The sequence below is a fragment of the Ceratotherium simum genome, chromosome 3 (genome assembly GCF_057802395.1).
Source record: "Ceratotherium simum simum isolate JZ-2026a chromosome 3, ASM5780239v1, whole genome shotgun sequence".
NCBI classification, from domain to species: domain Eukaryota; kingdom Metazoa; phylum Chordata; class Mammalia; order Perissodactyla; family Rhinocerotidae; genus Ceratotherium; species Ceratotherium simum.
In genome coordinates, this window is record NC_141902.1 from 67,048,458 (window position 1) to 67,076,457 (window position 28,000).

General features: G+C 52.9%; 1 protein-coding gene across 3 annotated transcripts in view; it reads left to right on the forward strand.

Moving 5' to 3' along the window:
* Positions 1-21,766, forward strand: part of ARID3B (AT-rich interaction domain 3B) — a 51,453-nt gene extending 29,687 nt beyond the window's left edge. The window contains exons 4-9 of one of the 3 annotated variants that reach the window (XM_014780920.2): positions 63-135; positions 13,537-13,720; positions 14,931-15,211; positions 15,340-15,594; positions 17,072-17,173; positions 19,518-21,766. In XM_014780920.2, coding sequence (XP_014636406.1) covers positions 63-135; positions 13,537-13,720; positions 14,931-15,211; positions 15,340-15,594; positions 17,072-17,173; positions 19,518-19,684 — 1,062 coding nt within the window. In that variant the 3' untranslated portion in view covers positions 19,685-21,766. The remainder of the gene's footprint in view (positions 1-62; positions 136-13,536; positions 13,721-14,930; positions 15,212-15,339; positions 15,595-17,071; positions 17,174-19,517) is intronic. The other 2 variants (XM_004421810.3, XM_087428701.1) reach the window with 2 other exon arrangements.
* The last annotated feature ends 6,234 nt before the right edge of the window (positions 21,767-28,000 follow it).

Below are 28,000 nucleotides of genomic sequence, written 5' to 3' on the forward strand. Positions count from 1 at the left end.
AGACTTCCTGCACAAGGTGGAATTTTTCATTGTGTTTTTTTCTTGGGGTATCGGGATTGCAGCTGTATGAACTGGACGGTGATCCGGAAAGGAAAGAGTTCCTGGATGACCTCTTCATCTTTATGCAGAAGAGGGGTGAGTGTGCAGTCTCCTCATCATTTCAGTTCAATGAATATTCCTCAAGTGCCTCCTGTGTGCAAGTCACTGTTAGCCATCCTTCCCGCAGAGTGCCTGCGTCTTAGCCCAGGAGGACGAGAGGCCTTTACTACTGATTGGTTCCAGACTTAGCCAAATAATTGACAACTAGATTGAAGCGGGGCAGAGATGGCCTTGTCAGAAAATGGATAGAATGATGATCCAAATTTGGTCCTGCCTTATGTTTGTCAGTCGTCTTCTTCCTCTGATTAACTGGCCTCTGGAATCATTTCAAATTCAAATATGCTTTTTTCTTAGCCTTATAGCTGCCCTAGATATCACTTAAACTAGTATATGGGGCTTCCTCTTGGTGCATCTAGTCTTATAGAGACAGAGAAAGGCTGATGAAAGAATGGAGGCCCGTCTGGATTTATTGGGAGGGTCTAAAATGATCCATGAAAAAGAAAGGCTAACTCTTTTTTTCTTATCCATTGGCTCTTGTATCCACTGGCTTGGTTGGGGCGTTCCTACAGCCTAACTGTGGAATACATGGGCATCTGCTTTATAATGTACCTTCCTACTTCTCTGTCCTTCTCTTCTTCTCACTCCTGCCCCACCCACCCCCAACTATCTCCACTTCGGACCATGGCGTGACTGAGTCTTGAGCCCAGTGACGCAACTTCCTGGCTTTATATCCTGTCATAGCAATGGGTTCACCAGCCGGGTCAGCCCTCAGGAAGCATGGCCAGAACCCCAGCCTCTCTAGAAGGTCCTCGGTAACCTGTGTGGCTCCACCTTCATCACCCTCAGGACAAAGCCATACGAGAGAGCCGCTCCCACCAGCCTCTTCCCTCATACCCTCCTTATGTCTGATCATGCATCCCTTGGTTTCTGTGTCAGCTCCTTTATATTGAGACCTGGGAAGGAAATCTTCCTCTCTATCCTAGGCTGAGCTATAATGGCAGTCTCCAGCAGCTAAATATTCTGAATTAACTCTTCTCCCTCCCTCTTTCCGCCTCCTTCCCCTTCCTTTACCTTCTAAAGCCTTATTGCCTTCTTAGAAGCATGCCTGTTACTGCTGGTTTGCTTACAAAGGCAATCGAAAGTTTTGAGTCTCAGTTTCCCCTGTGTCCAAGCCCATCAAAGCAGTCTAAGCAGCCTAATTAGTTTACTCCTCCAACTGCTATCTGGAGCTGCATGTGTCAGTAAAAAACAAGAATATAATCCTGAAAGATAATGTGACTGGCAGCAGTGAAACTCCCTGCTTGCCCTGAGAGAGAGAAATCCACTTAATACTTTGGTCTCCCCTTCCAATTACCTTTTAATTATTTACAAGCTCCACAAGCCCAGCTGGTGCTAACCCAGGAGCTGATCTCGTCTCGGAGGGGCTGCCATAGCAATATAGATTTTAATCAGCGGTGTAGCTCCACTGCTTTGTGTTCTACTTGATTGTTTTTCTCCCTTCCCAGAAGGATTTTTAAAGGAAAATGGAAGTTATCTCAGCCTAGCCAAGAATGAAGATCGGTCATTGTTTGCTTATTACTGTATGTCCCCACTAAACTAGGAGCTCCTTGAGGGCAGCTACTTTGTCATTTCCTTGTGTCCCCAGTGCTAGCCCAGGGCCAGGCAGGGAGGTGCTCAGGACGTGTTTGCTGCATGAGCAGCCCTGTTGGTTTTCCTAACTCAGCTAGCCACACGCTGGGAAGCCGAGCTCCCCGCTAGACGGCTGCCCTGTGGTTGGAAGTCAGCAGTAGAGAGCAGCGAGTGCTGAGGATCCTGCTACTCCACAGCGGCCCAGCGCTACCAGACTGCCGTCTGGTGTATTTCTGAGTGAACCCCAAGCAGGAGTAAGTGACTGCCTTTGATCTTGTCAGTTTACGGTTATTCAGGCCCAGAGTAAACCTTTCTCCTGTCTTCAGCACTTATGTTAGGTATTTCACTATTTGCTGGCATTGCCAGTCGAGGGGAAACAGCTGAGCCAGTTTTGCTACTTGTTAATTACTCTAATACAAGGCTTCTCAGCCTCAGCATATTAACTTTGGGGACTGGATAGTCCTTTCTTGTGGGGGGCACCCCCCAGTCGCGATAACCAAAAATGCCTCTAAATATTGTAAATGTCCCCTGGGGGGCAATTTTGAGAACCACTGCCAAGAAGGATGAGAAAGAGGGTGAAGATCTAAAATTTCCTCTGCAGGGCCGGCCCCGTGGCTTGGGGGTTAAGTGCGCGCACTGTGCTGCCGGTGGCCCGGGTTCGGATCCCGGGCGCGCACCGACGCACCGCTCCTCTGGCCATGCTGGGGCCGCGTCCCACATACGGCAACTAGAAGGATGTGCAGCTATGACAGACAACTATCTGCTGGGGCTTTGGGGGAAAAATAAAAAAATATTTAAAATTTCCTCTGCAGAAAACTCTATATGGAAATCATCTTACCTCCACTCAGGTAGCAGTACCTGAGGGCGGGGCCCTGTGTCAGGTGATATTGCGAGCGCCCCTCCTCCAGCTGAGTGCCAAAGGGGAGGGTGCTGGGACCCTGTCCTGGGCTGGAGTGCAAGGAAGGCCTCTGAGAGGAGCCACGGCTCTAGCATATTGGAGGTAATGGGAGCGGAGGAAACTACACAGGTGAAGGCAGAAACGCAGTGGCATGCATGATGTGCACGGCCAGCGTGACCCGGGCACAGCGGGAAGAACCCTTGCCTGTGGCCTCGAGGGTGAGCTGGCACCAGACTGTGAAGAGCCGTGTTTGGCCAAAAAGTTGGCCCTTCACTTCACAGCACTCCGCTGTGGACATAGCGGAGTTATTAAAGTGAAAACATGAGGAATGTCACCAGAGCTGGCCTTTCAGGAAACTTGTTGCAGCAAGCAGTATGTAGTTGGGCTGGAGAGGGGAGACTGAGGCAGGGAGACAGTGTGGAGGTTGTGCCTTTTAAATTCATCTCCTTTCTGGAACACTCCTGTCTGATAGTCTAGAGTGGGCGGTTCGAGAGGGCTGGGAGCAGATTGCACTTCAATCATATGAAGCTTGCTGTCTGTGCTCTTCACAGAATGGTGAGACCAAGGGTCCCTAGGTCGTTTGCACCTTATTTGTCACTCCCAAGTTGGAGTGTCTGGGGCACTCAGGAGCCAGGTCTTGTTAGCTGGGTCCAAGGAAAAGGCTCATAGACCTCGGCAGCAGGTCAGCAACTCCAGAGCTAATATGAAAGATAAGCGGTAGATTTCATAGCAGCCACTGAGCACGGCCTGTCTTTGAAAGTCCTGGTGACACCCACCTGGGCCGTGAGTGGGGCCTAGCAGCTTTGACACAGCAGGCTGCACTGCGGAGGAAGTGGCCAGGGCTTCGAGGGAGGCACACACAGCAGGCAGCCCCAGATGACCACAGCTGCAGGTGATAAAACGGCTGTCCAGGGGGAGAGGGGCCCGGCTGTAACTGCTGCTTTATGCTGGGTCTCTTTTGCTTGTTAACGTATTTGGGTGAATTGACTGCAACAGATGGCCCTTTCAGCCCGTGGCACCTTAGTTTCTAGGCCAGACCGGGTGACTTGCACCCTGGTGACCCCTCCCCCACCAGCAGAGTATCCTGCTCCAGAAGGAGCCTGAGAAGAGACTGAGGCCGTGCCCATCGGGCTCACTGTCTCCTGCCTGCCTCGGAAAGGGCTGCTGCAGCCCTGTCGGGAGGCGTGTGAGGGGGAGAGCGCTCTAGCCTGGGAACTGTAAAGCCAGGGCTAACATCCCACCCTTCTCCAGGGTTTTGAGCAAATCCTTCCCCTTCTGGGGGCCACAGTTTCCTTATCTATAAAATGAGAGGGTTCAATTAGAGTCAATCTGGAAGTTTCTCCCAAATTGTATGTTCTGTATTATGCATCCATGATTGTGTCTGTTGAGCTTCCAACAGATAATGAGCCACCCTCGATGACCAAAAAAAGAAGAAAAGCCCCTTTAGCAATTTTCTGTCCAAATAGTTGTGTAAAAACTACACCAAGGACGCCCAAGACCAAATGCTTCTCCCCTGTCCTTGCTGAATAGTGTGTTTCCTCTTTTGCTGACTGAGCCAAATGGAATTAAACAAATTGCCTTTGATTCTCTTCCCACCCCCAATGTTTCCCTAGAAAGACTGGTTGGATTTCAGAACTCTGATGCCCATTTTTGCGCACCTTTTGCTCTGTGTGTGTGTGTGTGTGTGTGTGTGTAAAATATGCACACATTTCTTTGCCAAAAATAAAGCCAAACAGTTGTAAGTAAAATTCTCTGGGTAATCTAACTCACTGTGGGTGGTTTCTGAGAGATAAATCCCTGGTAGATTTTCCAGGGGAAATCTAAGGAGGGGGACTAATTTGGAAGTCTGCTAAGCAAGGGCTTATAAACAGTTCCACTCTGCCTTCATCAGTGAGGAAGAACAGCTTGTTCTCTTGTTCCCTAGGCGGTGGAACAGAAAGAAGTGTGGTCTAATCAAAGAGGAGGAGGAGGAGGACCTTGCTGTTATTTTTGTTATTATTACCCCTTGCACTTTACAGAACCGTTTCAACCCATTATTGGGATCTGCTGCTTGCCACAGCTCCAGCTCTGTGGGGTAGAGAGAGCAAAGGTTATCTTGTTAGCCAGGAAGAATCAGCCCCAGGTTAAGTGACTTCCCTGAGGCCACAGAGCCGATTTAGCACTCGGTCTCCTGACTCCTAGGCCAGTGCTCTTTCTCTTCCTTGCACCACCTTTGAGAAACTTGGCCCCCAGCACCAGCAGCTCCATCACTTCCCATTGGGGCCGTGGACAAGCCTCATCTCTCCTTCTGCCTTCTGAGCCCCACAGAGAGCGCTGGCCTGCCTCCACCGGCCATTGTCTGGGAGGGTCTGACAGCATCTAGCTGATTAACCTGGGGTAGAAATCTTCATGCAAGAAGAGTCTTCCTCTCAGGGTAAGGCCTGTCTCAGGGAAGGGCCGATGTGACAGTTCACAGTGGCACAGAGGCTACCATCTGTCAAGGCAGGATGGGGTGGGGGTGGGGGCACAGGAGACAGAAGCCCTACCAGTAGCATCTTGCACACACCCAGAGTGCTGAGGAGCAAGGCTGTCCTCTCCAGCCCCTGCCCCAGCTGGGCACACCAGGCTAAGGAACTGTTTGGTCATGTGGAAGACAAGTTTTGCCAAGACCTCACCCAGAGAACTGCCCTCCCTCCCCCACCAGTTCTGTTCAAGGCTACAAACTGACCTTGGTTTTCCCAAATGGATTGTTGGATCTGTTTTTGATGTGTATATACAAAGAATTTACTGTGGGAAAGGGCTTGGTCTGCCTCAAAGTGCAATTTGAGTGTTTTTCCTTCTGTTGTGTGCTTATCTATCCATCTCAGGCAGGGAAATGTTCATGACATATATTGCTTTGCCTTTTGGTGGAGGCAGTTTCTCGTATATTCTTTGTATCTTGCAGTAAATGGTCTGTGCTGTGGACATTCTTCCTGATAGACTAAAATATGTTGTCTCTGTCCGATAAAATAGGCTTTGGGGCTTCATTTTCTAACTTTATCCCTAGACAAAAGTTTAAAATGCAAATCTTTGTCTCAGGATTAGCCCTTTGTCTGAGGCCAGATCTTTCTCTCTCCCCAGGTGATCCAACTACTGTTGATATACTGTTTTTCTTTTTTCCACTTTTAATAGTCATTTGATACCCTATAACTACCCGGTTATCCATAATAATAGGAAGGGATCCTGGCTTTTGAAAGGCGTGATTAATTTGAATAGCCTGCTTTTGTCATTACATTCAGCCTCTTCCTCCTTCGGAATCTTTTATTGGTACTTGTAGTACTTAGTAAAATTGGGTGGATAAGTTTTGCCTCCTTTGTTCCAAGGTGAGCCAATAGTCAGTAAATCATCCACGGGTTGATGCAGGGAAAGTTTAAAGCAAAGGTTTGGTCCACTTACACTGTGGGCAAGTCTGCTGGGTCTTGAGAGGCTAGTGGCGTGGACTGGCTGTGGACGCTCAGATAGCCGTGCACTGCGCAGGCCAGAAGGCCCTTGAATTGTGCCTCTCCCCAGCCAGCCTTCCACCACCTCTCCTGGAGACAACAGCCAGGTCTTTTCATCAGCAGCAGGCAAAGCAGAGAAGACCCCACAGTCCACCTCCTTCCAACTCCTTGACCAACTTTTCTCAACACAGCTTTTAAGGAGACAGCACAGCCATAACCATAATTTTATTATTAGCTATAGTAGAATACAGCATTGCACATACTGTTGAACTTCAACTAAAGCAATTTGTCTAAGCTAGAGTATCAAAAAGCGTGATGAATTTAAAATTAGCCTCCCGGGTTGTGTTGCCTCCAGAACTCCCATGCATTGCTGGTGGGGATATAAATGGGCATAACCACTTTGGAAATCTGTTTGGTAGTATTTTGCTAAAGCTGAACATATGCCGACCCTGTTACCCAGCAACTCCCTCCTGGTGTATACCCATCAGAAATGAGTGCTTTTGTTCACTGAGAGGCACATGCGAGAATAGTCATAGTGGCGCCATTTGTTATAGCCACAGACTGGAAAGAACTCAAATGTCCGTCAGTTGTAGAATGGATGAATAAATGGGGCCATAGTCATCGAGTGGAATGCCTCAGCAATAAAAAAAGAACGCTGCTGTGCACAGCGTGGATGACTCTCACAGACCTAATGTTGGACAAAAGAAGCCAGACACAAAAGAATATATACTACATGATTCCATTTATATAAAGTTCAAGAAAATCACCTGCGGTGATACATGTCAGAATAACAGTTACCTCCTGGGAAGGCTGGGGCGGGGGGATGGATATTGATTGGGAGGGGGCATCACAGAGATTTTTGGGGTGCTAGAAGTGTTCTGTATTTTGCTCTGAGGAACAGTTACAGGGGTATACACAGAAGTAAAACTCCAGTGAGCTATATACTTAAGATTAGCGCACTATACCATCTGTCAGTTACCCACTCAGTGGGAAATCGGAGGTGAAGGGCTTAGAGATACCTGTCAGTCCAATGTTGGGATATTTGCACATCCTGCCTCTGTCCTTTCTTAGAGAACAGTCGACTACACCCTGCACTGCACAACGCCAGACACTGCTGCCCAGTATCCTGATGGGAAGTGTTTTCTACATAAACAAGTCAGAGGGAAAAGTCACCAGTCATTTCTCCACTTGTTCCAGGGCAGCAGGACTAGAGCAGGGCAAGAATTAATATGCAGAAGAATGGGCAGGAGGCCTGCCTGCCTGCCTGTCTGCCTGTGCACATTCCCCTCTTAACATGGGTCTTAACTCTTCTAGGCTCTCTGGTCAGCTGCCCAACTCTCTTGACAGGCTATGGAAATGATTAATGATCCTTTTCAAAGCCAGGAAAAAGCAGCAAGGGTCCCTGGCAGGGCCACGCCCTGGGTCCTGGGCCCTCGCCCCTGACCAGTAGGCAGGAAGGCAGCCATGCGGCTCTGTCTGGGGTCCCTGTCCCCTGATTGCTTCTAGTTTTCATTGGAACGTGCCCATTCTCTGTGGTGGGGAGGAAGTGGCCCTCCGCTGAACACTCCTCCCGTCTCCCATCTGCATCTCTAGTGCCAGAGGACGCAATCGCGAGACTCCTTCTGCCCTCACCCCTACCCCCAGCTCTGTCTCCACAGTTTGAGTGGTAGGAAGGAGAGCAGAGTGCTAGGGAGCAGCTTCTGTTTGGCTCCATCTGCCCTGGAAGCTCCTGATCACAGCTTTGGCCCGCTAATGCCGGTGCCCGGAGGCATTCTCACCACCAAGGGTTAAAGCCCCAGGAGCCCCACAGCTTCACTGGGTCCGTGGCCCTCATAAAAGCCTTTTCCACATCATCCCTCCAGCTGCCTCAGGCTCCCTGGCTGAAATCTGATAAGGGGTCTCTTTGATGGAACTGTCAGTCTCCTTTATTGAGGAGGGAACTGGAGACCAGCGGCATTTCTTGGGGTACAGATAAGGCCCTGGATTCCTGTCAGAGGGAGCATGATTAATTACCCTCAACCCCAGCTTCTGCTTTGATAGCAGTGACTGACAGTCCGCAGGCTTCCCTATCAGGTGCTCACCCCTCTCTGGGAGGCGTGATGGGGGTGGAGATTCGGCCTCCTGCAGGGCCAACACCAGTGACCCACAGAGGGCTCTTTGCCCCCTTCCTGGTTCTCTGCAGGTTGCTTCTGCATTTATTGTGGACAGAGGCCTGTCCCCTCTCAGGTGAAGAGCCTGCTTAGAGGAAGATGTAATCCAGCCCAGAGAGCAAGCCAGAGACTCCCGGCTTCCCTGCAAGACTGGGGAAAGAGCCATTGCTTATGGACTTCAACTTCACAGACCTGGTCCTAAGCCACACAGGGGCCCTTCATAGGAGAAGATCCCAAACCATCCATCTCAAGGTCACTTGGGAACATAATTCTATAATTCAGGCAAGCTCCTGAAACCAAGTCACCTTCCCTTTGGTAATAACCACAACCATCAATTTTTGTTTTAAGTTTTTATTCATAGACTCATAAGACTTTAGAACTGAGAGTCATCTAGTCCAAATTCCTCATTTCACAGATGGGGAAACTTAGGCCTGAATATGTCGATCCCGCATCCCCACTGCCCAGTATGATATATTGGTTTTCGTTCTTGTTCAGGCAAGTAAACCTAGCTAAAAGGCCTTCTCCCCTTCTCTCTTCATAGTTGAGTCTCCTTGGGACAAAGGAGGTGGCTACCAGGTCCCTTAAGCACAGAGCAGACGGCAGAGACAGAGCAGCCTGAGGTCAGAAGAATTGAAGCCAGGGCAGGTTTTATGTCTGGATTGTCTGGATAATGTGAGAAAACCACACCGTCATCTGGAGCTAGCACTCAGCTTTATTTCTGACAGTACCGAGGGGCCTGCCTGCACTGGGAGCTACTTTTAGTGGTGAAAGAGGGCCACACAAGGAAGAAAGCGCCTGTGTCCCCTGTCCACTGACCTCTGGAGCTAGAGTGTCTGGCCCAGCCATAGGGGCCCATGTGAGGGAAAGCAAGATCCCCATATGCCTGGAGTGGGGCTGGGCCACTGAGCAGGACTGCAGGGGCCACCACCAGGGTCCCAGTGTTCCCCTGGCCTGTGGCCTCTTTGGAGTGCTGGGAAGAGGGCACTTTTTGGTCAGGTTTACAGCCTTAACTTCAAATGCCACCTTGCCCCTTCCTTGTCCTGTCAGGTCCTGTATCTACCTCTGTTTCCCTTGCCCCTGACCAGTTCTTAGCCTAATGCAGTCACATTCTGGGTGACTATAAAAAGGCCAATTTTTATGAAATTTCTACATCTATAACTTTATTGTCTTTCAAAGAAGCCATTTCAAATGGCTAGACATTGAGTCCAGTGGCTACTCAGAGGGAGTTTATAATTCCTGTCTGGGGAGTTGCCTTCAGAGGCAGTTTGAGCTACGCTGGAAAATGGTCACTTTTATGGCCACACCCCGTCTTCAGACAAAATCAGTATAAACAGCCTGGTTACTTCATCCTGTTCTTCTGGCTTACCTCCATGAATGACCATGTCTAAAAGTAAAACGTACCCTTTACTTTTGAAGATTTACCGCCCATGAAGGGATTCAAATGAAAATAGTGCAAACTCTGAGGGCTGTTCGCAAATGGAGTTCCAAAACCGTGTGGTAGCTGGCTCGCTAAGGTGACTGTTCTGAGGGACAGCACTCTGTCGCTTGGGCAAGCCCTGCTTAGTAGTTACACGCTCAGCCACACCTGCTCTGTGTATGTCACAGACCCAGCCCCCTCCCCCCTTTAACACCTATTGCATTTCTCTTTGGCCCCGCTGAATAAAGTCATAGTTTCTTTACCTTCTCAAAATCCCCAACTCTCCATCCATTCTTCTGCTGCTAGTCCTCTTATTGTGGGACTTGGACACAAAGAGCTTAACCACTCTGGGCCTCAGCTCCCCCGTCTGTTTAATAAGGGTCATGACTAATGAACCTGCTTGGACCTGAGAAGAGAAGGTGACTTCTGTTCGGGGCTCTCAGCATTAGACACTGAAAGCTAGTGGTGGGTCCCGGTGGGCACACCACAAGCATGAGGGAAATGTATTTAAGATTCTCAGTTGAGGGGCCGGCCCGGTGGCGTAAGCGGTTAAGTGTGTGCGCTCTGCTGGGGTGGCCCGGGGTTCGCCGGTTCAGAGCCCGGGTGCGCACCGATGCACCGCTTGGCAAGCCATGCTGTGGCGGCGTCCCATATAAAGTGGAGGAAGATGGGCATGGATGTTAGCCCAGGGCCGATCTTCCTCACAAAAAAAAAAAAAAGGATTCTCAGTTGGGTTACCACGGAGCTGCTTGCTTTGACTCTGAGAAGCATTTCTTTTTTTTTAGTCTGCATGGTAGTTTAATTTATTAAACAGTGTAAGATTTGAGACTTAGAGAAGGAAAAACAATCCCTCCCTTCATAGAGCTTACAGTCCTCCTGGGACACCAGACAAACATGCAGTCATGCCCCACATAATGGCATTTCAGTCAACAATGGTCAATCTGACGGTGGTCCATAAGATTAGTGCCATACAGTCTGGGTGTGCAGTAGGCTATACCATCTAGGTTTGTGTGAGTACACAATGATGGAATCGCCTAATGATGAGTTTCTCAGAACTTATCCCTGTCATTAAGTGACTCATGACTGTACGTGAAACAATTAGAATAATTATTTGCTGAACTTGTAGAGGTTATAGTAGAAATTCTGAGAGAGAAGAAATCCACATGAACTGGGGCAGTTAGAAAGTTCTTCCTGGAGGGAGTGAAGGTTGAGGGCCAGTGTGGAGGTGATTCGAGTAGAGGCAGGCCATTTTAGGCTTGATGAGGAGGGAGAGCACAAAGCAAAAAGTGGAGGAGAAATGAGCTTGGTTTTAGGGGTGACAGTGAGAAGCCCCGACTCATTGGAGTGAGAGTGAGTTATTGGGATGTGCTTCATACGTAACCTCTTGAGTGTTGGGGAACACGGGTCGTGAGAGTGAACACGTGGGGTGGGATAGACAGGCAGGCAAGACAGGTGTATTGCCTACACAGGCAATAACAGTCTTTAGATTTTTAAACAAGGAAGTGAGTAACACGGTGAAAGTAGTATTTTAATAGGGTTATCTGGCAGCAGTGTGCAAGTTGAGCGCATGGATGAGAGGCTGCTGCAGGCATCTGATTGTGAGCCACTGAGGGCCTGGTCCCGGGGTGGTGGCTGTGGGCCAGAAAGGAACATACCTCTGAGAGGTACCTCAAAGGAAGAATCAAAGAAGCCTGGTAACCACCTAAAGGTGGGCGAAAGGAGAGAAGAGGAGCCAGGGCTGCCTCTGAGGTTCCTGCCTAAGACCTCAAAGAGTGATGGTGTTGCTGGAAGAAGAGGAAGCAGTGGGAAAAGGGAGCTAGCTTAGGGGGTGAAGGGCAGCTCCGTGTGATCATTCTGACTTGGAAGGGAACAGGTCACACATGTGAAGATGTCCTGGAAGCTTCTGGAAATGTGAGCTGAGGGGACCTTGGGAGTGATCTCCCAGAGTCTCCAGGTGATGCCATGGAGGGTGTGAACTTGCCAGACCATGAGTGTTCTCGGGCAGACAGGCCTCCAAAAGGAGGTGGACCTTAGCCCTGTCCTGCCAGGGGACCAGTTCTGCTGCATCAGGCTCTTGTCTGTATGACAGGAATAAGGTTTGCCGTCCAGAAGAGCACAGGGAGGAGAAGGTAACCAACACACGGGCTGTGTGTCTGAGGCGTGTACCATTAATCCTGATACTTTCCCTATGAATCTTTGAATCTAACTCCATGACCCCTTTGTCCTTGACCCTCTAGAGACCAGCTGATTATGACAAAGGTCTTCAAGACCTCTAAGTCCCTCCTCGCACTTAGACAAGAGGCCTGGTCCTGCCATAGCAGCCCCGTGTGTTCATGCTCACCCTGCTTCCTCTTCCTAAATGTGGAACCCTTCACTGCATTCTCTGGCTTGAATTATCTTGTGAAGGAGTTGGTGAGGCTGACATTCCAGGGCTGAGAAGAAAATGCCATTCCTTGAGGCGAAAGAAGTGGGAGGAGCGAAACAAACAGCCCTTCTCTAATCAAGCTGGCCTGAAGTCCACAGGCAGGCAGTGAGACCTCAAGATTGGGGCAGTGGGAGGGGGGCAAGACAGGAGGAGCAGCCTGTACAGTAAAAGGGGTTTGCCATCAAAAGGCAACAAGTCTCATACCCTGCCCTGGACGGTGACCCTTCCCTGTGGAATTCTCCCCTCTGACCTCCAGATCATTAATCCCGAGGCTGCCAAATGACAGTCATCCATCACGCCTCCTGACGAGCATCCTGGCCGCCTGTGAAAGGGCCCTGGCCCCGCCCTCCCTGCCGTCCCCTGGTGCTCATTAGTGGGCCTTCCTGCCCGGTGCCAGGTTTCCTAATCAAGTCCCTGGCTCCTCTCACTTCCCTTCGGGGCCAGTGGGCGGAAGCTGCGCTGACCCTCCCTCTTTCGGAGGCCAGGGAGGGGGCAGAGTGATTAGTGGGGAGAGAACTGTTGAGTGGCTTTTCATTCCCCTGGAGACCTGTGTGTCCAGCAGCTCCTTTGACATGGTGGGGACACAGGAGAGAAAAAGCCATTTCTCCATCCTGCAGCAGGAGAGGAGGAGCGGAGAAAGCAGGCAGGATGCAAATAAAAATACTGTTACAATTGCACTGAGAGCTACAAAAGAGAAGCCAGGGAGCTATCCAGGTAGATGATGGGACAGGACCGCCCCTGTCTAGGGAGTCAGGGAAGTCTTCCCTGAGGAGGCAGCTGATTGGCTTCTGAGGCTCCAGAGGAGTTGTCACATCATTAGGAAAGAATCTGGACTCTACTGCTAGCACACACACAAAAAAGTCTTTGAGGGCCAGCCCAGTGGCGCAGCAGTTAAGTGGGCACGCTCTGCTTCGGCGGCCCGGGGTTCTCAGGTTCAGATCCCAGGCGCGCACCGACACACCACTTGTCAAGCCATGCTGTGGCGGAGTCCCATATAAAGTAGAGGAAGATTGGCACGGATGTTAGCCCAGGGCCAATCTTCCTCAGCAAAAAGAGGAGGGTTGGCATTGGATGTTAGCCCAGGGCCAATCTTCCTCAGCAAAAAGAGGAGGGTTGGCATTGGATGTTAGCTCTGGGCCGATCTTCCTCACAAAAAAAAAAAATCTTTGAAGTCATCTAGTCCAGCCCTCTTATTTACAGTTGGGAAAACAGACCCAGAGAGGCTACGTGTTTTACCCAAGGCCACACAGTCTCTGAGTTGGACCTGTCTTTCTCCTCATCCCAAGGAGAACTGGCAGCTAGTTTGATAGCTTCCAGGCTTTAAGAGTTTGAGTCAAATTTACTTCTAAGCAGATTTCCAAACAGATTTCTAACTCAGCAAAAGGTGGGCCTATGAGGATGTCTTCTTTCTCTGCTCAGTGATGACGTAACTCTCTGTTTCTCTCTTTGGACAATCACAGGGACCCCCATCAACCGAATCCCCATCATGGCCAAGCAGATCCTGGACCTGTACATGCTGTATAAGCTGGTGACAGAGAAGGGGGGCCTGGTGGAGATCATCAACAAGAAGATCTGGAGGGAGATCACCAAAGGCCTGAACTTGCCCACATCCATCACCAGCGCTGCCTTCACCCTGAGGACCCAGTGAGCAGCCAGGGCCCTGGGGAGAGGAAGCCAAGGCTAGAGAAAGGGGAGGTTTTAACCTAGAGGAGAGGAAGGAAGGAAGTGCCACTGTACAGTGAGCAAGATGAGTGGAATTCCCGAGGCAGCCAGGAGCTTTCTGAGAGGATTGCCTCCTTAGACCCAAGTACCAGCAAGGGCCACTGTCCCCCAGTGTCCCCATGTGCTGCTCCTTCACTGTTCTGTTTCATTCAAACCTCCCCGTCAACCCTGTAAAGGAGGTGCTGGCCTCACTTTCCAGATAACAAAAACCAAGTCCCAGAGGTTAAATGGTTCAGCCAAGGTCATACCAGCTAGTAAGTGGTAAAGCTCAGATTCACACCTGGGCTCGTCCCTTCCCAGGACAGTGTCTCCCACACAGCAGCTCCACTCTAAGCCTGGCCCTTCCTCCCCAACGCTTAGCTTGCCCAGCAACAGAGGACCTGGAGGAAAGCAGGCAGGCAGGCGCCACTGGGATTGGTGACCTCTTTTTGTTACCATTTGAGTTAATTACAAGCGTGATAGATGCAGTGAAACCAAGAAGAGCATTGGAGAATGAGGGCCAGAGGGGAATCTGTTCTTTGGAACACACTGGAAGTTGCTCTGTGAAGAATATGGAAGGAGCGGCTGACATATCAGTTAGGTGGCATGTTACGGCCTTCTTGAAAAGTAGAAGGGTTTTTATCTGAGGGAACTGTTCCAGCAGAACTGGGGGACAGAGCGCTATAACCAATATAGCAGCCTTTCTCTCAAGGTTCTTGGGTAGAGAATTGCTTCTTGGGACATCTGACACAAAGAGGGGCAGCACTCCTAGTCCACGCACAATGGGAGGAATTGCACCTGTCTCACCAGCCCACTCAGAATGGTTAGGAGAGCAAGGAGCCAGAAAGACATTGCAAAACATGGGCTTAATTTCTCCCGGGGCACTAGAAAGTTAGCGAAGATGTTACCTACCTATTTCCCTTAGTGAACAATGCCTCCAGTCTGAGCAGTGCTTAGAACTGAGTAGCAGTTAGAGGGGCCTGGGGCTGAGTGTCCAGCAGTCCTGAACTCCTTTTTCATCAAGTGCTCAGGTTTTGATCCTTTGTCCTGGAGGCCTGTCCTGTGGAGGCTGCTTCCAGAGACCCATCAGCTTAAACTGGGCGGTCTCTGGTGCATGTTTGCATTATTCTCCTTTTTCCTTCCTTCCCTCCAGGTACATGAAGTATCTCTATGCCTACGAGTGTGAGAAGAAAGCCTTGAGCTCCCCCGCCGAGCTCCAGGCAGCCATTGACGGCAACCGGAGGGAGGGCCGGCGGCCCAGTTACAGCTCCTCTCTCTTTGGCTACTCGCCCACTGCTGCCACTGCTTCCGCCGCCGGAGCCCCAGCCCTTCTGTCCCCACCCAAGATCCGCTTCCCCATCCTCGGGCTGGGCTCCAGCAGTGGCACCAATACCAGCAGCCCTCGGATATCCTCAGCCACCACTCTCAGGAAAGGTCTGCAGGGCCCTTGGAGGAGGAGGGAGGCAGGGAGCCAGTTCCCCATGTCCAGGACAGGGTGGGAGTGCCGACTGTTACACGGGAGGGTGGGTTGGGGGTGGGTCCAGCTCTGGTGCCTTTGCCAGGTGATGGAGTCCCGGTGACAACAGTGCCTGTGCCAAATCGCCTGGCCGTGCCCGTGACCTTGGCAGGCCAGCAGGCCAGTACCCGGACGGCCACACTAGAGCAGCTGCGGGAGCGGCTGGAGGCAGGGGAGCCCCCTGAGAAGAAGACATCGCGGCTGTCGGAGGAGGAGCAGCGGCTGGTGCAGCAGGCCTTCCAGCGCAACTTCTTCAGCATGGCGCGGCAGCTGCCCATGAAGATCAGGATCAACGGCAGGGGTGAGCCCCGGGCCCGGGCAGGTTCCTCCCCTCCTGATGAGTGCCAGCCAGCTCCAGTCAAGGGCCCTGCCACGGCCCCCAGGACCCGGGTGAGGCCCCTCCAGGTTCTGCCCGCCAGGACCCCAGAAGGGTCTAGAGGCCAGAAAGCCACATGAAATCTGGCTACTGAGATCTGTGAGTTGACCAAGTGGAGGTCATTTTCCAGGGGACCAGAAATGGCCTCAGGCAGTGCCCTGTACTTTAGCAAAAAGGAAAAGCAGTTGTTGGAGAAGGAGGAGCCAGAGACCTTCAGGAACAGTTGCTGTGTCTCTCTCCCTCACGAGCCTTTTGATCTGTGTAATTAAAGGGCTCAGCCTTCACCCCTGTACCTCACCGGATATAGGTCTCAGGTCTGGGAGGAAGACAGCACCTCCATTCCCGAGGCTCAGCAAGGGGCCGCAGTTGCCTCAGGCCAGGCTGCCAGTGACCCTCGGGAACAAGAGGGAACAAGAGGGAAGGAGGAAATACAAGTTTGGCAGCATAATTGACATCCCTCCCCTCCCCTCCGCATTTCTCAGGCGCCCCACCTTCTCTGCCCTGAACCACACGTTCCATGTTCCTTCCTTCTCCCCTCTCCGCCTTCACACACATTTTCTTTGCCATTCTTGCCCTTGACTCTGTCTCAGAACAAACATGAATAGCATGTGTTGGGAAGAAATCAGGTGTGACGGTTGCTGTGCATCTTCCCAGGCAGCCCCTCCCTGTCCCGCTTTCCCTGAGTGAGGAGCAGGAGGGAGCTGGAGGTAACAGCCCTCATAGCCGGGCTCCACTGTGGTACCCGTTCGGGGCCAGGTGCCCCTGGTCCTGCACAAGCCAGAGGCTAATAGAAAAGGCAACTCATCTGGAAGAATCTTGGCTGTCTGCGTAATGAAAGGGCAGAGTCTGGGGTGAGCTGGGCAGAGGCCCTATGTGCCAGTGCCTGCAGCCTTCTACGAACCCCACATGCTCAGGTGGGGATGGAGTGCCAGGTGCCGGGCCACGTGCTGGGCAGGTAGACCCTCTTCTTGAGGACCTCCCAGCCCGGTTATGGGGAGGAGGGGGCAAGGCGAGTCCTCAGAGACAGGGACTGGGTCTTACTGATCTCCCGTCCCCAGCCTGATGGCTAGTGGATGCTCATTTAGGGCTTGCTGAATCGCGCTGAGGGTGTCAGTGCACAGCTGTGAGCCAAGGTCAGCCTCCTTGCCCACTGCGATCCCTTTTCTCTGAGAGCAGCAGGAGTTGGGGAAGTGAAGTGGCTCAGTGGAGAAAACAAGCAGTAGGACGCTGACAGGCCTGGTTCTCCTGCCAGGCCTTACCCTCAGGAGAAGGTTCTATAGATGTTTTCTCAGAGTGGGAGGCCTCGGCCTGCCGGGGTCAGGCAGGGAGTGTGGGAGAACCTCGGAGAGGGCGACAGAAGTGCCAGAAGGCCTGACCAGGCCTGCTGTCTCCCTGTGTCCAGCAGAAGACAGATCAGAGGCCTCGGCTGCAGCGCTGAACCTGACCACAAGCAGCATTGGGAGCATCAACATGTCTGTGGACATCGATGGCACCACCTACACAGGTGAGGCTCTGGGAGCTCTGAGGGAGGCCCACAGCGTGGCGCCAGCCTCAGTGCAGCTCCCTGGCTGGCCCCGCTTAGCACCCTCCTGTCTGAATACCTTCCCGAGGGTGGCTTCCTTCTGTGTAGTCTCCAGGTACCAAAGGTCACCTGGCTCTTCTGAACTAGTAGACGCTGAGGATTGCTAACAGGATGACAGGTCCCCTCCACCTTTGACAGAAGAATAGAAACCCTTCATCCAACCGTTTTGGACCAATGGTTGGCTCGTTAGTTGAAAAATTCATTTAATGTGAAGAGTCATAATCAACTCTGTATACATGCCTTCCACATTGTTTTATAAGTCACGTTCGTGTCCACCATTACCGTCTTCTGATGCACGGCTCTCCTTTCTTTGTCTGTGGTTCAAGTCTTCTCTTCCTAATCATTGTTTGTCATTCCCTTTCTTTAAAATGGACCAAGGACTGAGACACAGGCAAAGGAATCTGAGTGCAGCAGAATCAGCCTATATATTTTTTAAAATTTTTCCGCAGTCTTTTACAATTGTCTCTCCCTGAATCTAACTTGGCAGTAGTTTGTTTATTGGTTGCTTTAGCACCTTTACCGGGTCTTTCCAAGGCACTCAACTTCGTTTTCCTAGAAACAGCCATCATTTTCCCACTCCCATTTCGTTGAGAACAAATGCAGCCGACTCTTTTTTTTTTCTTTCTTTTTTCTTTTTGAGGAAGATTGGCCCTGCGCTAACATCTGTTGCCAATCTCCCTCTTTTTCTTTTATCTCCCCAAAGCCCCAGTACATAGTTGTATGTCATAGTTGTAGATGATAGTTGTGGCTCTTCTATATGGGGTGCTGCCTCAGCATGGCTTGATGAACAGTGAGTAGGTCCACACCCCGGATCCAAACCAGCGAGCCCTGGGCTGCCAAAGCGGAACGCACGAACTTAACCACTAAGCCACCAGGCCAGCCCCACAGCCGACTCTTAAGTGCAGCTTGATGAGTGGGGGCCAGGGAGCCCCCCGGGCATACAAGCCAGTGGCCTCCTCCAGGGGCACAGGGAGGGGCCCGTGGAGGGCATTACAGCTGCACCTTCCATCAAAACTGGGGCATTTCCTCAGGGCCTGTTCCTGTCCCCGGGGCTGGGAACTAGGCCCCCTCGGCCACCACCCTGCAGGCTTCCTGCTCTGGATCTCTGCTGGGCCACCTGCTGTGGCATCAGGATTGGGCGGGGAAGGGACAGAGCTCCAGAAGCAGCCTGCAGAGACGCAGTGATGCCAAGTTGCCTCACCAGTCACTGCATAGTCAGCGCTTCAGAGGCCACATTCTGAGGTCTCTGCCTGATACAGGAGGCCCCTTGAGGAGACCAGGCAAGCCAGCGGGTAGGGCCTGGGTGCCCGCTGCCTCTGGTGTACTGTGGTGGGCCAAGAGGCTTGGGGGTCGGGAGAAGGCAGGCACGAGGAGATCAGCGCTTGGATCTCACTATCCTCTCGTCGTCTATGAGGAGAAAGGAGGAGACAACGCCTCCTTCTCTCTCAGAATGGGGAGCAGTCAGAAGCAAGTTGAAGGTTCCCCAAACTTCACCTGCCTCCATCCCTGCCCCACCTGTGCCCTTTCTCAGTGGGTGTGCAGTGGCCCAGGCAGGGAACCTGGAATTTGTTCCTGAGAGCCCCTCACACCATCCTCGTCCCCCAGAGCTAAGCAGATAGCGCTCCTCTGTGCTTGCTCTCCTCCTCTCCTGCCATCATCACGCCGCTGCCCCAGGTCAGGCCTCTCTTCCCCTGTTAGAGTGGCTTTCTTGCAGGCCTCCATCACCCGTATTCCTCCCAACCCCACAGAGAGCATTCTGTAGGGCACATCTCAAGATCGCCCTCCCCTTAAAACTTTCAGGGCCTTCACAACCCCTACAGGGTACACCCCAGGCTTCCTAAGAGGCATACAGGCCTCCATTACCTCACCCTGCCTTCTGCCTCTCTGCTCTTTGTTCTCTCAGATCTCATCTGCCTGCACACCATCCATGCTTCTGCATTTGACCCTTTTTCTAACAGTCCAGGCATGCTCTCCTCCTGGAGCCTTTCCTGACCAAGTCTCCCCTGCCCCCTAAAACCTTCTTTTTGTTGCCACAACCACCTGCGTACACTTTGCTCAGAGCCGTTGTGACGTTTCAGCAGAATGACTGTTTCCCTGTCTGTCCCCTCACCGGCCCAGAAGCCCCTGAGGGCGGGACAGTGGACCTCTGGCAGCACTAGCCGTGTCTAGAATGGAGGCTGGCGCAGTTAGGCAGCAGTCAATACAGTGGAAGTGAACTGAGCCCTTCTCTCATCTGCTCACACTTGTTGCTCCTCCCCCGCCCCAGGTGTGCTGTTTGCCCAGAAACCCGTGGTCCACCTCATCGCGGGATCTGCTCCGCAGAGCATCGGCAGCAGCGCCAGCAGCAGCAGCAGCAGTTCGCACTGCTCGCCAAGTCCTACCTCATCCCGGGGCACCCCCAGTGCAGAGCCCTCCACCAGCTGGTCCCTCTGAGGGGCAGGACCCAGCTTCCCACTCCACACTCTCCTGTCAGAGTGAAGGAAGTTGATGCACAGAATTTACCTCATCTCACGGAGCCCACATCAAACATCACTTGGCCAGATGTTGAGAGTTTGGACGTGTCTGTCTGTCCAGGCTCCATTCAGGTCCTGCTGTACTCTGGGGACAGGGAGAGGCTGGAGGGGCAGGACAGGGCAGCGTTGTCCAATCAGGGATTGTCCTGGAGAACTGGGTGGGGTCGGTGGGTGTCCAGCTTCCTCCAGGGCTCCCAGGCCACCTCCCATACTGGGCACGGTGTATTGACAATCTGTAAGCCGACACGGGGCTGGAGGCCCTCCATATCCCTCCCCTTTAATTTATTTCCCTTCCCCTGCCTTCTGCCATGACCCTAGGGTCACTGGTCTCTTCCCCTGCTCAGTCCCCAATCTTTAACTCCCATGTGGGGCTACTAGGAGCCAAGAGCACACTTTGTGGCCTTTCTCTGCTGAGCATGGGATAGGGTCCTCCCAGCCCCCCTTGCTACCATGCTTGGTTCCTGGAGTGTGGGTCCCTCAAGTTCAAGTCTTGAAGCAGTCCTCAGGGCCCCACATCCCCCTTTTAATTGTCCCAAGGAAGGTCACATGCGGGCAGTCCTCAGGTCCCAGGGCCTACTGGGCATCTGCTGAGGGAGAGGCGGAGCCTTGGGGCTGCCCAGGCAGGTCCTGGCACCCACTCCACGCCGACCTTGCTGACCCTCCCAGACCTCGCGCTCCCCACTCGCCCCTGTTGGCCAGCAATCCCAAGAACAGCCACTTGTCCCTTGGGCCCCCTTTCTTATGGGGCCATCTCAGCCCCAACATCCCCAAACCTGCCAATGTCAGGTTCATTGAAATACCTCAGATTTGTAAATGTTGATGTTTGATTCTTCAGGAAGTATTTGCATCTCTGAAATCTTTTTTATATGTGTTTTACTGACTTTTGGTTTTTTTATTTTTAAATTTTTATTGTTGTTATTGTAGCACCAAAGAAATGAAAGCAGATCACCCCCAAAGCCGAGCAAATGATTTGTACCCCAGCCGCTCCGGCCCTTCCCTAGGACCCCAGTGAGGAGGTGGGGCGGCAGGCAGGAGAGATGACTCAGGGATCACAGTGGCGGGGGAGGAGAACAGAGAGGCCCGCTGTCGCACAGCTTGGGTCCTAAAACCACAGCGATTCTGAAGATCGTCCTTGACCCATGTTCTGCCAGAGCAAGGCTGGTCCCACACCCCTACCCCCAGCTCACCAGGGTTGGGGCAGGACGTCTCCCCTTCACTCAGTATTCCCACCTCAGGACAGGGGCAGGCCGTGGAGGCCATGTTGGCCTTGCAGAGGCCCAGCTGCCCCAGAGGATGAGGAGATGCCGAGAGAGCTCCATCTCTCCTCTTGGGCCCTGGGGTGGAGCAGACAGCTGCTTGTTGTAAGGAGAGGTGATTCTCACATAGGCTCACCTCTCAGTCAGTAAGCCCTGCAGTGTTCAGTGGGACACCGCCCGCCGACATCACGGGGCTGTGGTGGTGGAGCCCCGCACGGCTCATGTGCAGTCCTGCCGGGAAAGGAAAGAGAAGTCAGAAGCTTGAGCACAAAACAAATACCTCAGCCTGTTGAGCTGCAGCTCTGCTGGGCGGCATCTTCTCTCCCCTCCCCCAGCCGTCTGCACTCTCTCTCTCACACACACACACACAGCCCCGTCCACTGGAGGCTGACCCTCTTCTGGCCTCAGAAGCCTTCCCCACCAGGCAAGTGCATGGTGCAGGCAGACAAGGGCATCTGGGAGCTGGTGCCAGGGAGGAGCCCAGTTGGCTGGCGCTGGGCCCACTTGAAGGTGTCGCAGACGTTTGGCCAATGTGTCTTTCTCAGGGGTTTGGTCACGAAGGATGGACTCTTCCCACCCAGAGGACGCAGGGACAGTGCACCATCTTTCCGGTCACTGGACCCTCTTCCCCCAGGCAGCTTGCCCAGCATCACCCTCTCAGCAAACCTTCACTGCCCTCAAGGACAACAGCAGGGTCTCAGCCTGAGAGTCCAGGAGTGGGGGCGCCAGCAGGTGCCCCCGGGAACGGGGCCCTGGGCCAAGAGGAGCTTTCCCTGAAGGTGTAGACCTGCGTGAAGGCCACGTGGCAGGCAGGCGGCCAGGGCCGCTCTGTCTCCCACCCCCCCCACGCCCGACCCCCATCTTATATGTATACTAACCAGGAAAACGTGATAGCACATGGGTAGCCTAGCCAGTGGATAAATACCTCAGGCGTCCTCTTGCAGCAAGTGTCTGTATATGTTGTGGTTATTTTCTATCTTACGTGTTCTCGAATGTTTATATTTCAATAAACCTCTACCTCTTCACACAAGCTCTTGGTGCTTTCAGTGACTCTTCCATCAGATGGTAATGGGGAGAGGCGAGAGCCTTCAGAGTAGAAAGGGATACGTGACCTGCTCCTCTGATCCCCCATTTTTCCTGAACCTTCTCCCCTTCACTGCTCACCCATCCTTTCCCCAAAGCTCTCACTCTCGGCCTATCTTCTGTATTAGAGTCCCTCTGGTACCGCCTGATGACGAAAACTGACTCCAGTGGTGTCACGTCCGTATTCTGGCAGGCGCAGGGCCCTGGGGATCACCTCCGTTTGGCAAGTCCTTTTTGAGCTCCTGCTGAGTAAGTGTGGTCCCTGTGCTTATGGTGCTCGCAGTCTATCTGGGAAGCAGACACGGTCATCGTGACAAAACCCAATTCTTTAGAATACAGCATGACTGAGACAGTAGGCTATCAGCGAGCAGAGCGATGCTGGAGCAGCTCACTAGGGAATCTCTGGAAGGCTTCCCAGAGGTGGTGACACTTCAGCTGGAAGAATGAGACTGTCAACTGGAGACGTGAAGAAAAGCATTCTCAGCAGAGGAACTGATGTATATGGAAACTCAGTGGCATCAAAGGACCTGGCACTGGGGAACTGTGGCCAGTGCCTAGGCTTGGTGGGTGGAGGGGAGGGAAATTGGGAAAAGGTGTGGCTAGGGCCAGGATGGACCCCGGGCTAAGGGATCTGGGTACCATCCTCTGAACATCAGGGTACTGCCGACATGTTTTAACCAGGACGTGGGCTTAGAGAGCTTTTCTAGAAGGGTGGTCTGGAGCCGGGACACATTTTGGCCATGGGCACCCTGGGACACTGCCACTGGAACTCGGGCCTAGACCCCGGGTGCTCAGCCTTTTGTCTGCCGTGATGCACATCCTATGGGCACAACCTGGTTTTGACAAAACCAAAGGAAATGGGCAGAGAGGCAAGGCACTGGGTGGATTTGTAACTCCCTCCTCCATCCATAACAGCAGCCACCTCACCTGTCTGTGCAGCCCTCTGAGGCAGGCAAGCAGGGACCCCTCTCTGCCATTTTGAAATGCTAGAAAATGAGGGTGATGTTGGGACAGTCTTGAGCCTCTCTCACTGATTTTTTAAAATCTTGTGAAAGAAATGACCAACTCTTTAGGACTTTAATTACCGGTAACCAAGAGTGGGTATCGCACCTCATAACTTCCTGTGACACCCCAGGGGGCTGCCACCTGGGGTTCAGTGGGCCTAGTCTAGGAAGGTGCTGGAAGACGAGGAGAAGCGGAGTCCAGAGACATTTGAGATGGAAACAGTACGCAGTGACGGGGGGATGCTGAGGGAGAAGTGGCAGCTGACTAAGGCTCCTGATAGAGATGGAGAATCGAGGAAGAACAAGGCACCTGGCCACTGCAATTCCATCCCATTTCAAATTCACAGAAGAAAATACAAGAGAATATCTCAAAGACCTTGAAAAAAGGAAGAATTTCTCAGACTAGATCCTCCAAAAAAATTCATCAAAACTTATAAAGTAAAAAGACAAACTGGGAGGAGACACTTGGCAACACACAACTAACAAAGGAGTAGTAGTCAGAATTTTTTTTTTTTTAATGCTTATTGTTAAAGGCAAAAAGAAGGGTTGGGGAGAAGGGGCAAAGTCAGGAAGAGGTGTTTCGTGGAAGAGGAAATACAATGGCTGGACCTCATTAGTGATCGGGGAAGCGCACAAAAACCAGTCACACCATCGGAATGGCACAAACTCCAGTATTACAATACCAGGACTTGGCGCGGGCGGGGACCAGTGAGAACTCACAGACTGCTGGAGGAGTGTAAGTTAGTCTAACTACTTGGGAAAACACTTCAGCATACTCAGGAAAGTGGAACGTGCCCACGGCCAGGGCCCAGCAATTCTGCTCCCAGGTTTGTACCCCAGAGGAAGTCTGCACATGCGCCCCACGGGTAGGGACGGCACTGATTAATAACTTGGCTGTGAAACTACCAATTACTGAACACTGGCATGTATCAGTTGCTGTTTAAGGTCTTTGCATGAATTAACTCATTTGATCCTCTACACATTTATGGGATGGGACTATTACTATCCCCATGTTACAGACGAGGAAACTGAGGCACAGAGAGGTTGAGTAACTAGCCTGAGGTCCCATAGCTAGTGAGAAGAGCAGCAGGGGTTCTAATTCGGTGGCTACAAAGCCCAGAGTCTGTGCCCTAACCACCAGTGGTAAGCACTCCACCCACAGACCTGTGAGGCAGTGACTTAGTTCGTTATACAGGTGAAGACACTGAAGAGCAGAAACGTGCTGGAGGTCACACATCTAGTGGATGGCAGGGCTGGGAACGGACTTCAACGCAGCTGCCCCACCCTCTCCCGCACGTGCCTCCCTTCAGTGAGGGCAGGGGCGACCCAGCGTGGCGACGAGAGGGAAGCAGAGTGTGGACGGGGTGTTCGGTAGCCCCCAGTCACTGCTCTTCCTTGCCGCGCACAGCCGCGGGTCGCCTGCGGCCCTCAGCAGCTCCAAGCTCCCCTAAGAGCTGCTTTCCCGGCTGCGCCGCAACTCCCCCACCTCATTGGCCGGGGCTGGCCACGTGCCCTCCGCAGAGCCAATGGGGGCGAGGGGGCGTGTCGACTAGGCAGGACATCGGGCCGCGCGGCGCGGTGAGGGTAGCTCGTCTGGCAGTCTGCGCCTCCGCCTGCGGCAGGCGCCCGGGGGTCCCTATGGAACGGGAGTCCGGGTCACTGCCAAGGAGAGGGGAGTTGTGGTTTGGGGCTTCTGAAAGAGAAGGTCCGGAATCACCACCGGAGGGAAGGGGAGAAGGGACCGACCAGAAGAGCAGGACTGGGACGAGTGGGGGCCCTGTGCGCTTGGAGACAGTGAGGCACACTCCCCGCAGCCGCTGGGACACAGGGACAGAGGAGAAGGCCAAGGGGGGCCCTGTGTGCCAGGGAAACAAACAGGAGTCGGCTCCGAGAGGGTGAGCCGTGGAGGATGGACCCCGGCCTCAAGGGAGGGCCTTCCAGCAGGGCAGCCGTTTGGTTTGGAGGCACTGGAGATGTTTCCTGGGCAAGGGACCGAAACCACTCGGGCCACATAAGCAGAAAGGAGAGGGATTGATTCTGGGACACCAGGTGTGAGCAGGAGCCCAAGGGCAGTGGGACCCAGGCTGGCCTCAGGAAGGGTCTGGAACCCGGAAGCGCTGCCCTTGGAAAGTATTCCTCTCCTTTCGAAGACCAGCTCACTCTGCTGCCCAGGCCACAGAGCAAGGTGAGATGACCATCCCAAAGGCCAAGTTTATGTCTTCTCCATGCAGGAGACCCCTGGGCTGAACCAAAATCTTTCATCCCAATTCCACTTTCTGGGATTTGGCAACTCTGTTTGCTCTCACTGAAATCCAGCTTTTTCCACAGTGAAAAACAGGGCAGTTGACAGTTCTCGAGTTTTATGTGTCCAGGCTTCAGCCCTGGAGAAACTACTCTTTTGTCCCAAGTCCAGTGATCCCAGGAAGGGGCCCACTGGGTCATTTGGGCTCAGTACCCAGTGCGGGATCAGTCAGCTGAGAACTCGGCAGCCCCTACAGCAGCCGTGTGGATGGCAGGGAGGGCAGAGAACACACAGAAGACGATGCTGAGGCAACAATCCCAGAGATGGTCTGTCCCTCTGCCCTGCCGCAGAGTCCCCCTCTGCAAAACCCTGCTTCAGCTAAAGCAGTAGATGTGTGTTCAGTGTGAACAGGGAGTGTTCAGTGACAGAGTTGAGGAGGGTTCTGGGGGCAAGTGGCCCAGCTGACAGAGCTCAGTAGCGGAAGGAAGCACACAGCAGGGTGAGGAGGGAAGTTCAGAAAAAGAAAAATGGCCAGGTGACCTCCAGTGGGTATGTCAACCAGCCTTGCCTGTGGCCACTGAAGATGGTCATGCTATCAAGCTCATCATAGGCAGTGTGAAATGAGAAACCACCATTCTGGGACAGGTCAGAGGACCAGGACGCTTAGCTGCTGTTTTGCCGTGTGACCTAGGGCAAGTTACTGCCCTTCTCTGGGCAGTTTCCCTGTCTGTGACATGGGGACTGTAGAGTGAGTTGAAGCACAAGTGAATGAGAACTCACTTTGAAAAGTCTCAAGCCCAATGCCCAAGGCCTTCACCAGTAACAGAGAAGATCCCTGGTCGTCACTCTGCTGGCACTGGGGCAGTGAATGGGCCAACCAAGCCCCACAAGGACCCCAGCACCCCCACTGGCCACTCCCTGCCCAGCTCTACTCCCAGCCACAGGGTCTCCCTGGGAAAGGGCCAGGTGGCCTCACCTACTGAGTCAGGAACCTTGTGCTGACGTGGGTATTTCAGGCAGGGGACAAGGGAGGCCTCTCTGCAGCCACCTGCGACAGGCCCCATGCCTCAGCCCTGACAAAGACTCTGGCCTTGGGGGCTAAAGGCATAGCCACAGGGGCCTCCCTTCTGAACCCCAAGGAGTCCCTGCTTGTCCTTGGTTCCCTGAGGCCTGTCAGTCTAGACCTTCTGTGCCAGGACCGCCCAGTTCACTGGGGGTGGGCAAGGGGCTGACCTCAACCTGTTGTGCTGCAGAGGGAGGCTGTGAATCTTCCCTGCTGGCTCTGGGCCTCAGTTTCCACACTGCCTTTCTTCCCCAGCCTGGGCACTGCCCCTGGCTGCCGACTTTTCCCAGATGCTCCTCTCCTCTGTGCTTCCAGGGCTGTGGCTGAGGTCTGGGGCAGATGAGGCGGAGGGCAGAGAGGCAGGCAGTTAGCAGGCTGGGGTAGTTCCGGCTCTGTCCAGGGAAGGGGAGGCCTGCTGAGGAATCCATTCAGAACCAGCAAAGGCCCAAGCTGGCCGGACCCTTGAGCCTCTGTTTTCCCCTCCAACTTGCAGGTGGGGAGACGAAGGCAGCAAGAAGAACTGAGCAGAGAGAGAACCTGGGCCTGGGCCCCACAGGAGGCAAGGTCCCTCCTCCTGCCCCTCTAGAGAGTCCCCAAATGCTACCTTCAGGGGTTGAGAGGTGGCGGGAGGCCCCTGTCCTGGCAGCGCTGGAGCCCTTGATGCTTGGCTGCACCAGCTCCTGCTCCCGGAGGACACAGTCCTCAGCCTGAGGGCTGGAACTCTCGGAGTCTCCCCGGTGGATCTGACCCCTTCCCTAGGGGTCCCCAGAGAGCAGCTGAGGCAAAGGACAGGTCAAGCTCCTCCATGCAGGGTCGTAAAGATGAGGACCTCAGTCAGAGAGAAACAGTATTCAAGCATAAACCAGGAGCGCTCCAGGCAGTGGAACATGCTACACTATCATTGGCAGCTGCACATCCTGTCAAAGTGTTTCCTGAATTTAATAAGAAGTGCAAATAATGCTTTGTTGGGGCCAGCCTGGTGGCATAGTGGTTAAGTTCGCGCGCTCTGCTTCGGCGGCCTGGGGTTCGTGGGTTTGGATTCTGGGTGCAGACATACATACAGATTATCGAGCCATGCTGTGGCGGCATCCCATATGTAGAGTAGAGGAAGATGGGCATGGATGTTAGCCCAGGGCCAATCTTCCTCAGCAAAAATAAATAAATAAATAAAGCCTATTTAAAAAACAAAAAACAAATAATGCCTTGTTTTTTTTTTTTTTTGTGAGGAAGATCAGCCCTGAGCTAACGTCCATACCAATCCTCCTCTTTTTTTGCTGAGGAAGACTGGCCCTGGGCTAACATCTGTGCCCATCCTTTTTTTTTTTTTTTTTTTTTGTGAGGAAGATCAGCCCTGAGCTAACATCCATGCTAATCCTCCTCTTTTTTGCTGAGGAGGACCAGCTCTGAGCTAACATCTATTGCCAATCCTCCTCCTTTCCCCCCCGCCCCAAAGCCCCAGTAGATAGTTGTATGTCATAGTTGCACATCCTTCCAGTTGCTGTATGTGGGACGCGGCCTCAGCATGGCCGGACAAGCGGTGTGTCGGTGTGCGCCCGGGATGCGAACCCGGGCCGCCAGTAGCGGAGCG